At 42.0% G+C, this 13,450-nt stretch overlaps 1 protein-coding gene across 1 annotated transcript in view; it reads left to right on the forward strand.

Annotated features, from left to right (window-relative positions):
• The window catches only part of LOC139638224 (usherin-like), a 246,823-nt gene that overhangs the window by 95,349 nt on the left and 138,024 nt on the right, over positions 1-13,450 (forward strand). Inside the window, 7 exon segments of the mRNA XM_071512286.1 lie at positions 6,090-6,216; positions 6,813-6,914; positions 7,499-7,687; positions 9,839-9,969; positions 10,161-10,440; positions 10,765-10,989; positions 12,528-12,608. Of these exon segments, the coding sequence (XP_071368387.1) occupies positions 6,090-6,216; positions 6,813-6,914; positions 7,499-7,687; positions 9,839-9,969; positions 10,161-10,440; positions 10,765-10,989; positions 12,528-12,608 (1,135 nt within the window).

Consider the following 13,450-nt stretch of genomic DNA (forward strand, 5'->3'; position numbering starts at 1 on the left):
TTTAGCTGTCACTAGCCATGCATCTTGTCTCTCTTTCAGCTCTGTAACATTGATTGCTATTAGGAAACTCTAGGAAGCGACTGTAATTATACAGTTCTCTGGCCCTCGAGAATGAAAACATTGTAACCTTCAACAACAGGTGCTGCAAATTATGAAGACAAACTAGAGTCTGCCCACTTGACACTTGCTCCTTAAATATACAGTTATTAACACCCAAAAGGTGACACTGCTCTTCATCAGGCCATACTCTCTGGCTTTGCCCTTTATTGTTACATTGTCGTGTTTAGGGAACAATCCCCTTTTTTCCAGGCTTCAGGGTTTTTGAGCTCCCATTCATTTCCAAAGGGGATTCCTGTTTCCTGGCCTCAGTAGCAAGCACACACAAACACACACTGCTTTATTAGTTGCTTTTCTGTTTTGTCCTGGTCACATCCCTGATTCACCAAACACAAAATGTAGCATACTTGAACTATAGTGTCCTTCCTGTCTTTATCAAAGGCATATCTTTCTGAAACTTTAGATACAGCTTATTTTTTTCTTAAACCTAATCCTGAAATCAGATTCAAGACTGACAGTCAGAGTGGGAAATTATTGCCGCTGTGTCTTGTAAGGTTAAGTTTGTAAGTCTACACTATTTTGGCACAAAACCAACTATACTATTTAATTCTAAAAGTATATTTAGCTGGTGCACACATGCTTTCCAAAACATGTCCAGTTGCATGATCTGTGCTGCATTAATTCCAAGTCTTTGAGGATCTAAAATATAAAACTGCTGCATATGTGTGTGCCTAAGCATAGATATGTTGGGTTTTACTGAAGCACATTTTGACTGGCACACACGTGATTGGGTCTGTTCACAAGCATAAACATCCCCCTTTAAAAAATAGAGTGCTTCCTGTAGTTATTTGAAAGTCCTTCTAATGCATTTAAAGGCATTTTGACAACAAATTAGAATGTCATGTTTCATATTTTGATTAATGTTTGCCCTTCAGATCAGAGGTTCAGTTTAGCAATGTCGGTATTTCACTCTCCTCACACTCTCTCATACCTGCATACTTTTCTCATGTAAACATACTGTACGTTTAAATCTTGCTTTGTTTAAATCTTGCTGACGGATTGAGGGAAAACAGAGTTGCATTTGGGCTTCTGCTATGCCCATAGTATGTCAGTGTGATCTGCTGGATCACACTGACTGGATCTAGACTTGTGTGTGCCTGTGCGTGTATATACAGTATATGCATGTATGTATACTGCATGTGTGCAAGGCTGTGTGTGTGCGTGTGCGCCCCTGTGTCATATGTATAAGTGTGTGTAAGTCTTGGTGTACATTCATGCATATGTGTCGTTGTCTCTCCTATTCCTTTCAGATTAGTATGTAAATGTGTCTGCATTGGACAGATTATAGTATTGGCTTCACAGAGTCATACATTCATTACCCATTGCCAAAGGAAGGATCACAGTGCTTAGAGCTGTCATTACTGTGTGTGTGTGTGTGTGTCTGTCTGTCTGTATACTTGTGTGTGTGCTATGCTGTCATTATATCTAACTCTGGGTGTGTATGTCTGTCTGTATGTATATTTGTTTGTGTGTGTGCTTGCAAGTTTCTGTTTCTGTGTGTCTTTATCTGTGTGTGTTAAATTGTCATTGTTGCAACCATATCCACTGAATATGTTTGGACACTAACAGGAACCCTCTTAACAGCAAACATGTGTATAGGTCATGTATATATGAGTGTATAGGTTAAATTCATAATCTACAACATTTTCATATAAATAAATGTCTATTTTGCTGCTCTCTATCACCAATCTATTAACCTATACTCAGTTCATGAAAGCTTTTACATTTGCTGCTCTGAACACCTGGTGTCGGGTAGGTCTTTCTCAGGAATAATCCTCTGCCTTATAGGAAGTGATACATTTTAGTTAGTATGAGCAGAAGTAGCCACCATGCCCTCACAAAGAATAGACCGGTACCTATAAAAATGTGCAAAAAATAGTGCAAAAACACAATAGCAAGTTAGTCATCACTAAAGATATCTGCAAAATAAAAAAAGAAAAGAAACAAAAACAAGTAAGATCACCACTTTGACACACATGAAAACACACAGATGGGGAAACACACTTACCAGTGTTTCCCCTGGTGGGCCGCCAGGCCAACGAGAACCCCCGCCAGGCCAAAAAGATTTTTTTTTAAATGCCAAAAATAATGCCAAATATCCATTCATTCGGAAATCAATAATCATTTGTGTTTGGGAGCCTCTGTGCGGCGCTGTGTGGCGCTGTGCGGCGCTGTTCCGAAACTTGAGTCAACCTCTGTGTCGTTGCCTGGGAAACTCTTGACGCGATGCGAGTGGCACTGCTATCACACCGTGTCCTAACGGGGACTGCCCATTGTCCCGATGGCCCATTATTCCGAAACCCCAATAGTCCGAAAAATGTCCCATTGGACCGAAAGCCCATTTGTCCGACAGCCTGTTATCCCGAAACTGTATAATTACAGTCGCTTCCTAGAGTTTCCTAATAGCCATCAATGTTACAGAGCTGAAAGAGAGACAAGATGCATGGCTAGTGACAGCTAAATGACACTTTGTGTGTGTGCCTGTCTAAGTGTGTGAGTGTGTTTGTGACAACAAGTGTGTTAAATAGTCAGCAATCAGTCGGCCTTGCCTCCTAATGTTTCACACCCTCTTTCCCCCGGTTGATTGGGAGCATTTGTGTATCTATGGACTGTCGGAACTGACGTCCGGTAACTTACCCACTACGCCACTCGGCTGCTCCAAACATCAGACCATGTGCGTCCATGAAGAAAACGTTAGCAGCTTGTTCTTCTTAGGGGATTAAGCCTCACTACCATCGTAATATCACTGCTACATGGAACGCTGCATAATTCCAACCAGGGAAGAAAGATTGTTAGAGTAAATATCCGACCGCAAGGTCCGACAGCCAGCTTCCTCCGTTGCACCTGTGAAGGTCCAATGACATCATTCTGCATAATAATTAGCCATGTGCTTCTGTTTGTTTGAGAAACGATGGAAGATTTAGTGTGAACAATGGACAGATAAAGAAAGATAAAGTCACTGAACTAACAATGAAAACTGTTCTCCACTTGAATGTGCTGGGCAAGGCTAGTTGACAGTGAGTAAAGGTGAGCAGGTAAGCCACGGTCAGATGGCTGATGGAGGACAGAGGCAGATTTCCATTTGGCCAATAATATTGCCATTTATTTACAATTCATTCCGATGTGCTGGAGATAAACAAAAAAAGTAAATGAATAATAAGGAAATATCCTAAACAAATAAAATGAAATAAATCACATCCTTTGTCCTCAGATCATTATTATGTGTAACAAGTTAACAAATTAGGTTAACTATTCACCGTTCCTGTGGGCAATGTGAACTGTGAATATGATTTCTCCACCATGAACAGGGTACCGGGCTCACACAACTCATGATTGCTTTTGATAGCAATATAAATCTATCCTTAAATGTAAGAATTTACTAAATAAAGACAAATTTTCACTTTTGGTAGGTGAAAACAGATCTCAGGAACAGGCTGCAAGGAGAGCACTTGGGGGCCTGCATGAAGATTTCAATAAATGGGCCTCCTGTGGCAAAATATCATGATGCCATGGTGAAATTTTTCTCCAAGCCAAGGAAGATAAAGTGCAGCAATGAATCATAGGTTACACAGCTTATTTTTATGCAATAAATACAGCTTATTAAGTCATCCTCTGCTTATGATCACTTTGTTTTAAGTCTTGAATATACCGAGCGAACAAAAATTTGAACGCAAATATAAATTGCAGACCTCCTGCTGCGCCATCTGACCGAAGCCAACCACGCCAATATGCCATCCCGCGCGCCTCGTCTGTTCAGGGGTTTTTTGATGCGTACTACCAGGCCTGAAAATTTTTTAGGGGAAACACTGCTTACTGTACATCAGTTGTCTGCACATACTGCATATACTTTGTTGCTCATGCAAACTATCAGTTAGCTTCGCTGTCTTTGGTTTTACCCTCTTCCAACAACCCCCCATACTGCACCACTAAGATTGCAGTAGTCTATACTGAAATAGAGAGTGAGTCTGGGAAAGGGAAAGAGATTGGGAGATAGAGCGAGACTTAGTGGAAGAAGAGGGTGAGAGAATGGAGGGGGGCAGAGAGATGGAAGGAGAGCGTAAATAGCAGATCTGAATGTCATCCAATGTAAGAGCACAACATCACTTCACCCTGTGTCCCTCTCCTCCATAAGAGATTGGCTTCACACACACTGATACACACACACACACTTGCATACACTCACGTGCATTTACACACATGCATTCTTGTTCATTCAATCTGTCTCTCACATGCACATATGCACACACACCTAAACACACTCTCACACATACACACACACATTGCAGGGGGTTGCCAGGTGTAGCTGGGAAAGCCACAGGGGCAGCACTTTGGATAAGTGCTACTTATCTAGTGCAAGTAAGTAACAAAAGTGTGTGTGTGTGTGTGTGTGTGTGTGTGTGTGTGTGTGTGTGTGTGTGTCTATCAGCTTCCAATATCAAATAGAGTATATTAAAGAGATAGCACCGAGGACACTGGGGCATTCTCACACATGCTCGGACACACACCCAAGTCCAGTGCTATACAACTCAAGTACTGGCTGTCCTCAATGGGTTTTTACTCAATAGAGGTGTGTGTTTCATCTAGCCATTCCCACTTCACACACACATACACAAAATATAAGTGATGCCGACTGTTTCAACTGACACAAGAAGTTGCCTGACATAATGAAAGTTACTCCCTTGTATTCATCCGAGAGAGGGAGAGATAAAGTGTGTGCGTGTGTGTGGGCGTGCACTGCATATAGTCATGTATAGTGTGGTTCACATTTTTACTCTTTTCCTATCTTTCATCGATGAGCACACATGCTATTCAGTGATTCCCTGCTGCACATACACACTTGGGAGCTGCACAGTACCACAGGCTCCTGCCCATGGAGTAACTCCACTGGAGCAAGTGGGTGTTCAATGCCTTGCTCAAGGGCACCTTGATGGTAGTTGTTGAGGGAGGGGAGAGTGTTAACCACCTCCACTGTCCATATTTCCCCCTGCCAGGCCATGGATTCAAACCTGTGTGTGTGTGTGTGTGTGTGTGTGTGTGTGTGTGTGAGAAATAGACAGAACCCTCCCCTGTTGTCTTGTTAAGTAGAGCTGTCTAGCAATGGCAGTAAAGATGTCAGAGGCTGATATACTCTGGCATTCATACATTTATTGATCTCATCATTAAATCTTCATCACCCTGTATGTGGGTGTATGTGTGTGTGTGTGTGTGTGTGTGTGTGTGTGTGTGTGTGTGTGTGTGTGTGTGCGTGTGTGTGCGTGTGTGTATGCCCATTATCCTTGTTTTACTACAGTACTCTTTGCCTACTTGCTAAAAGCTGATCACAACAATGATGTCATACTTAATAGGCAGCAGAAAGCCCTGTAACAACACTTTGATGTTTGTGTGTTAGTTCACATTCCTTTGAGTGTTTTTTTTCTGTGTATGTGTGTGAATGTGCTGTGTGTGTGTGTATGTGTGTGTGTGTGTGTGTGTGTGCGTGTGTGTGTGTGTGTGTGTGTATTGTTGTGCATCTATCCCTAATGTCTCACCTTGTCCTCACAAGAGAGACATGATCAAGATATAATAATAAGTAAGCAGGAATTTGAAAAGTGGCCTCTTTAGGGTCAGAGGTCAAATTATGTTAAGTGTAGGTTAGCGGTTACTGTTAGACATACAGTACTGTGCAAAAGTCTTAGGCATATGTCAAAGAAATCCATAAAGCGAAGATGTTTTCAAAACTAATGAAATTAAAAGTTTCTGAATTTCATAAATTTGCAATAAACAGCAGTCTACTGACACACTAATGCAGAAAACAAATAAACATCTAAGACTTCTAAGAAATTTATATAAAAAATCTAGGGTGCCTAAGACTTTTGCACAGTACTGTATTTGTGAGAGTTAATGTTCAGACGTCAGGAATGAATGTAAGTCATTGGGATGTCCTCAGAAGTATAGTAATACAAATGTTTGTAAATATGTATGTGTGTGTGTAGGGCTCTGCAGTGGCTGTGAGTGTACACGGTGATGGAGGCCACCGCTACGACGATGGACAGTGGCACAGCGTCATGGCAACAAGGCGAGGGGCCGTGGGAACAATCGTTGTAAACAATCAATACAGAGGTAACTCTTCTCATATTCATACTGACCACTGTGTGTATCTGGTGTGCGTGTGAGAGAGAGAAGTCCAAGTGTACATGTGCGTGGTTTGTGCGTAGCCATGTGAGAGACAAATACGTGCATGTGTGTGTTTTTACGTATGTAAATCCCCCAGCTCCACACGGAGGTATTAGCCAGGTTAATCCCAGCCACTCTCTGTCTGATGAGAATAATGAGGCTTCACACACACACACACACACACACACACACACACACACACACACACACACACTTCAGTTCTTTAGTTTCCCAGTGGTCCTCCAATATATAGCTCATTCTCTGTCTTTCACACACACACACATACACACACACATATGCTCCATTATCTTTTGTTTCTCCTCATCTGCCCATTTGTCCAACTCTCTCCATTTTTTTCCTTCCTCTCTCTTTTTCTTTTTCTCTCTATCTCATCTGTGTCCGGTTTTTTTTCTTTCTTATTTCTTCCATAATTGTTTCTATCCCCAAATCCTTACCTGCCCTCTGTACTGTCTTACATCCCCATCTCTCCACACTTCTTCTCTCCCTCTCCCCCCCACCACCACCACCACCACCACCACCAGGTAGTGCATCAGCCTCCAGCGGCAGAACCATTATTGGTGAAAACACGGGGGTGTTCATCGGAGGGCTGCCTGAAGACTTCACTCTACTAAGAGAGGATTCAGGTGAGTCCATTCCCACCCGCCCCCTTTTTCAGACATTAGGGACTTTTTCATTTGGTTTGATATACTTTATTAATCCCCCAACGTGGGAATTCTCTTTTCACGCTCTGGTCTGAACCTTAATAGCTCTGTATTTGATATTCTTTAATTTTTTTATATACTTTATTGATTCTCCAAGGGGGAAATACTCTTTTTGCCAAAATTCTATTTTGTCTTTTCTGTAAGCCAGATAATACTGCCCCCCTGCATCAGGTAGGAGTTATGTCACTTGCTCAAGAATAACTCAACAGGTATTGCCACACAAGGGGTTCAAACCCAGGCCTTCTGGTTGGGGTACGACCTCACTAACTACGAGGCAAACCTGCCGCCTTCATGAAATTCAATATATTTTTCATCTCCCCCTTTTTCAAGCAAGGATACAGGGGTTATGTTTTTTGACACTTGCTGTTCATCCCCCTGATAAGCAGACAGGACACCAAATGCAACTGGCAGTTTTAGTCACAATTATTAACATAGATAAATTTAATGCATGGATTGAAAACTTTAAAAGTCACAGTGACGGCCTTCTGTCTTGTCTCTCTCGCTAGGTGATGCCCGGTTAGTGCGGCAGGGCTTCTCCGGTTGCCTTAGAGATGTGAGCTTTAAGGTGACCGACAGCCCGACAGAGGAGTGGAAGCCTCTGGATTGGGCAACTGCCACAGACAAAGTGGCAGCCTATGAGAGCTGGGAGGGGTGTCCTGCCCAAACTGGGGACGGAGCTCATTTTCTGGGTCAAGGTAGGAACCAATCACATTCAGTGTTGTTGATGATGTTAATGGTAATTAGGCCTGAACGATATTGGAAAGAATTGCAATGTTTTTATTTTTGCGATATATATTGCAATATTAAAGTGGATACAGACAACCTTTCAACGTTCCCCCCCGTTGTCCCCCCCTAGCGTTTCCAAGTGGTATTGTTGTTTACGCTGCTGTCGCAAAGACAGCCAGATTGCTTTCCCTTAGAGCCTAGCTCAGTGCAATAGAACAGACCATCTGTCTGCCTATCAACTCCTTGATCATAACACAATATAGTAACTTTCACCACTGCTCATTTTAGAAAGGCCACTACAAGAAAACGTGTTCTTTGTTTAGATTATCAAACGGAAAATGGATCATTTGTTTGTTTCTCGCTGCTAGCGTTAGCTTTAGCTAGCGTAGCTAGCGTTAGCAACATGGCTAACATGGCTAACGTTGCTAACGCTAGCAGCCAGAAACAAACATAGTTAGATGTTTGTTTCTTTTGTTCCAGAAACAAACATAGATGTTTGTTTCTGACTGGTCCTGGCTTCCTTGTAGCTCCTGGTTCGTTTTCTGGCTGCTAGCGGTAGCGTTAGCAACATAGCTAACGCTACCGCCAGCAGCCTGGCTACTGTCCAAAGCAAGAAACAACCGTAAGAATCCCAATTTGAACTAGAAACCCCGATCTCAGTGCTATGATAAAGGCAGAGTAAAACATCCGGTAGTATTAATAAGTAGACAGGTTGTGTTACTTACTGATCCAGTAGACAGAATGCCAACTGAATGTCGGTTTTGAATCCTCTCAAGTCCCGGAGCTGTCTCCATCGAGTGAATGCCCGTTCGAGGTTCATTCTTGTTTTACCTCCACTGTCACTTCGGTTGTTCCATCGTCTGCCATTTCCACTACTGGGGATAGCTACCGATAGCTACCAGGGAAAACCTATCCTATCCTCTTTTGGTTGCGCAATGGATGACGCACTTCCTTTGTGCCGTAAATTGAGCCTTCATTCTCCCAGGAGATCGTACCCAGTGGCAGACAGAATTGCATAATGAAAGCGACGCTTATAGGGAACCAATCTAAATGCCTATGGTGTCATTATTCTATAGCCATTACCCTGTGCAAGTAACATTTACTTCGTAATGATAAGTTAAAGCAAAAAAAGTTGTCTATAGGGTCTTTAAACAAACATTAGTTACAGAGTTTCACCAGATATACACAGCTCTTAACTTTAATAGCTGCAATTGAAAAGCATCAATCAATTAGGGTTGTCGTGTATGTGGATATTTGGTTGTTTGATATTACCAGCAAGTGGCAGTGTAGCCAAATTGAGTTCACACAGAAATTAAAATGTGGTCATCATCTACTCACCCTCATGTCAGTGAAACACCGGTGAAGTGTATGTCCACATAACACACAGTGAGTTATCTAACGCAGCTGCGTGTCAGCCTTCTCCAAAAGAACTAAAGCAGTTGTGGCTTTATTCTTTAGAGTTCCAAAAAGGGCAAAAATGACCATAAAATGACTCCAAATAGCTTCTGGGGTCGATTAAGTGGTAAATACAAGTGGAAAAGTTAAATTCTATATGATAAGATGTAAGGTGTTTAGGTGTCGCGAATATACAACAACTTTTAGCCAAAAAACGATGTATTCTCCTCTTTATTCTACCGTTGCAGTACAAAGACCCACTGTAGCATTTGGTTTTGAAAAACAGTCACCAAAAAAGCTAGTTTTGTCATTCCTTACTAAAAAGTGCTGTATGTGTAACGGACCCCTTGCCTTACATGGAGTGATCTTGAGTAAGTCAGAGCTTTTATATCTTAATAAGATGCTTATTAAGCATTGCTGTTGATGTTGATGATGATGAGGCTGTTGTTTGCTTTTGATAAATATAATGATGATAATAAGTCAGTTGGTCTCTGTGTGAATTAAAACACAGGCACCTGCTCATTCATCCTTTTGATCTTCTAGCACTTTTGAACAGATACGTTAAATATGTCACACAGTTTGAAATTGATTCAAACTTAATATTTGAACAAAAAGGTCATAGGCCCTCCTTAAATGTGCCCAAGTTAGAGAAGTTGCTTCCCATCTTTGGTCCCTAGCCAGATAATGAAGTGGCATGTTGTTGATAATGATCCTCATGGTCTCAGGTTACTTGGCGTTGGACAGAGCTGTGTTCAGTGGAGGAGAAGACTTTGACATTGCTATGGAGTTCAGAACAGACCAGCTCAATGCTCTGTTGCTCTTCACATACAACACCCACTCTGAAGACTACATGTTGGTAAGTACCACACACACACACACACACACACACACACACACACACCTTTAAAATTTTTTGCTTAAACCCTGAAAATGCCCAGACAAAAGTTTTAAAATTGCTGACAACCATTAACCTTTGGTAATCATTGTGTTCATTGTGTGTGTGTGTGTGTGTGTGTATGTGCGTGTGCGTGTGCATGTGTTTTCCAGGTGGAGCTGGCAGGTGGTCTCCTCTCCTTCATTCTCTCCTGGGGAGGTCATGTGACTGAGCTCATTATGTGGGTGGGGCTTAGCTACTGCGACGGAGACTGGAGCCAGCTCTCATTGGGGAAACGCGGCTCAGTCATCTCTGCTGCAGTCAATGATTGGGGAGAAGAGATGAGGGGGGTGGGCGGAGCAGGGCGGGTGAGAGTTGACTCACCAGTATATTTGGGGGGCGTGCCCGCTGAGCTCATACATCCAGCACTGGCCACCAAAAGTCACAAACATGGTGAGACACATATACGCACACAAAGACATTTACTCACACAATAAATAAGTACAATAAATGTATAACATTTTTATAACACCATCATCACATCCATAGTCTAGTAGTAGAGACAACTAGATATCACCGAGTTAGTAATGCGTGTAAATGTGAAAATGGATCAGTATACAAGGTAAAAGGGAGACAATTATAATTCACTTAGCAACTTTTTAAAAACATTTACTCTTCTCACCTACTCCTCTTTTCTTTTCTCTTCTCTTCTCTTCTCTTCTCTTCTCTTCTCTTCTCTTCTCTTCTCTTCTCTTCTCTTCTCTCCTGTCCTCACAGGCCTTGGAGGTTGCATAAGGGGTGTTGCCATTCAAAGCCATGAGACCAATCCTCCTGTCAGTCTAGACGTTAACCTCTCTGCTGCCTCCCGCCGTTCTGTTAGAGTCAACCTCGATGGCTGTCCAAACAGTGAGAGCCGGTTCAGTTGCAGAGGAAACGATTCAGTGTTGGTGTATACTGGGAGAGAGACACAAGCCCGAGATTACACTCTACAGCCTTTCACTGGTAACAATCCACACACAAACACACACACACACACAAACACACCCACACACACACACACACACACACATATGCTTACTCACAGTAAGCAGTGAAGTATAAGGGCAATGAGCTAAAGTTTTTCTTTTCTGCTTGTGTTGTTGGGTAGGTTTACAGTAAATGCACACCTAACCTGATATAGGCAATACTCCAACTGTAGCAAATGTCATGTTTATCTTTCACTAGTGTCTCCTGCTTTCAGCTAACAGTGAGAGTAGCACTGCTTACATTACCATGTTCTGGCAGCATGTCAAACCAATCTGACAAATATTCCAACATTTTTCATCTGGCACAAAGAAGACCACTGGCTCGATTGTAGCATTGCATCTTTCTCTGAGTAGACTAACCCAAGTATCAAAGAAATCCATGCAAACTGGGTTTATAAATTAAATTGTGTAACTTCAATGTAAATGCTTTAATCAGGCTATTGAGTGCATGTAAGTGTACCTAATTTTTTCAACATGGTCTAACAACTCACTGTCCACACATTGAACACAACTATTTGTGAATTTATCAACCTACATTGTGATGTTTCAATCACCCTGCTCTTCCTCATACTTATGACGTGAGCAACTATAGAAAACTACAGAGAAACACAGATATTTTTATTATGCCTCCGTGCCGAGACAGCCGTGGCCGGAGGCATAATGTTTTCGGGTCGTCCGTCCGTCTGTCCGTCCGTCCATCCCATCCATCACATCCCATTCCCGTGAACGCGATTTCTCTGGAACGCCTTGAGGGAATTTCTTCAAATTTGGCACAACATCCATATGGACTCAAGGATGAACTGATTAGATTTTGGTGGTCAAAGGTCAAAAGTCAAGGTCACTGTGACCTCACGTCCGTCCCATTCTCGTGAACACGATATCTCTGGAATGCCTTGAGGGAATTTCATTACATCTGGCACAAACGTCCACTTGGACACAAGGATGAATTGATTTGGTGGTCAAAGGTCAAGGTCACTGTGACCTCACAAAAGACGTTCTTGGCCATAACTCAAGAATTCATATGCTAATTATGACAAAATTTCACACAAATGTCTAATAGGATAAAATGAGGAAGTGATGACATTTTATATCCAAAAGTTCAAAGGTCAACTTCACTGTGACATCATAATGTTTTGCTTACCACTGTAGCTGAGAAAACCATCTTGGGTCATTCTACAAAAACGGTGGAAGTGCTGTCACTTACTTTTGCAGACACCAAAATCCTTTAAGTTGACCTAATAATCACATTAATTATATATGTTCAATAAATAAAGACTGTCCTTGCAATGATAAAACAAAGTTTATTAGTACAACCGCGAGGCGGTTATTTCTAGTTAAATATTATTTTGTATTCTGTTGGTACACTTTGCAAATAAAATTGTCCTTAACAGGTGAAGTCTTTAACTCTCCTGTCCCATGTGCCCCCCCCCACCCCCCCAACCCCCCACCCACTCCACACACACACATACACACACACACACACACACACGTGCACACACACACATACTCCTCCAGAATACTTGTATAGGTATGTGGCTTTGGCCGCAGGAGGTTGGGCAGCAGGACCTTGGGAGAGAGGACGCAGTCGAGGCACAGGTAAAACACACACACTCACACACACACACACACACACACACACACACACACATTCACATAGTCACACATCAATGCACCCATGTATTCAGGATACACATATGAATGCTCCCATGCTCGTAACACATACATGCACATATAGAGGATGTATTGTTCAATATCAATTCACATAACAATCCCAACAAATTAAGTTTTTTTTTTTTAAAGCTCTTCCTATCTCTCTGTTATTACTTGGCCTGTGTGTGTTTGTGTTTTGGGTTATGTGTTTTTATCAGGCCAATATGTATTACAGTCAGAGATGAGATATAGGCCGATACCTTATCATAACTGTCTCACACACACACACACACAGCGATACCAGTGGGAGCTGCATGCTAGACTTTTTATGCTTGTCTCTTGATAAGTGTTGGCAGTGTCGCGTTTGTGGATTATTGTGTACGTATGTCTACTTGTTTGTGCAAGTGCACTTATGTGCCTTTGTGTTAGTATATGCCAATGTTAGTACATGTTTTTTTGCCTAAGTGTGCTTATGTCTTGTGTGTGTGTGTGTGTGTGCGTGCATATGTGCGTGCGTGTGTGTGTGTACATTTTATGTATTGTACACAGTACAAAGCTTGTATAATCTGCAACAGTATCATTTTATCCTTCTATCTAACCTCTATCTGACACACTCTAATAGTATGAGCGATTGATAAGGCCCATAAGTCCATAAGTATTCCCAAGCCTTTGGCATTAACATGCTGTGTGTGTGTGTGTGTGTGTGTGTGTGTGTGTGTTTCTGATCCCCAATGTGTTTGTTCTATGTATAGTGTGATATTGTTTTGATTTTGTATGTAATTTACAAA

Source organism: Centroberyx affinis, unplaced genomic scaffold (assembly GCF_046629955.1).
Source record: "Centroberyx affinis isolate AG114_WGS23_722 - 3 ecotype Tasmania unplaced genomic scaffold, CSIRO-AGI_Caff_v1 ptg006213l_1, whole genome shotgun sequence".
Taxonomy (NCBI): domain Eukaryota; kingdom Metazoa; phylum Chordata; class Actinopteri; order Beryciformes; family Berycidae; genus Centroberyx; species Centroberyx affinis.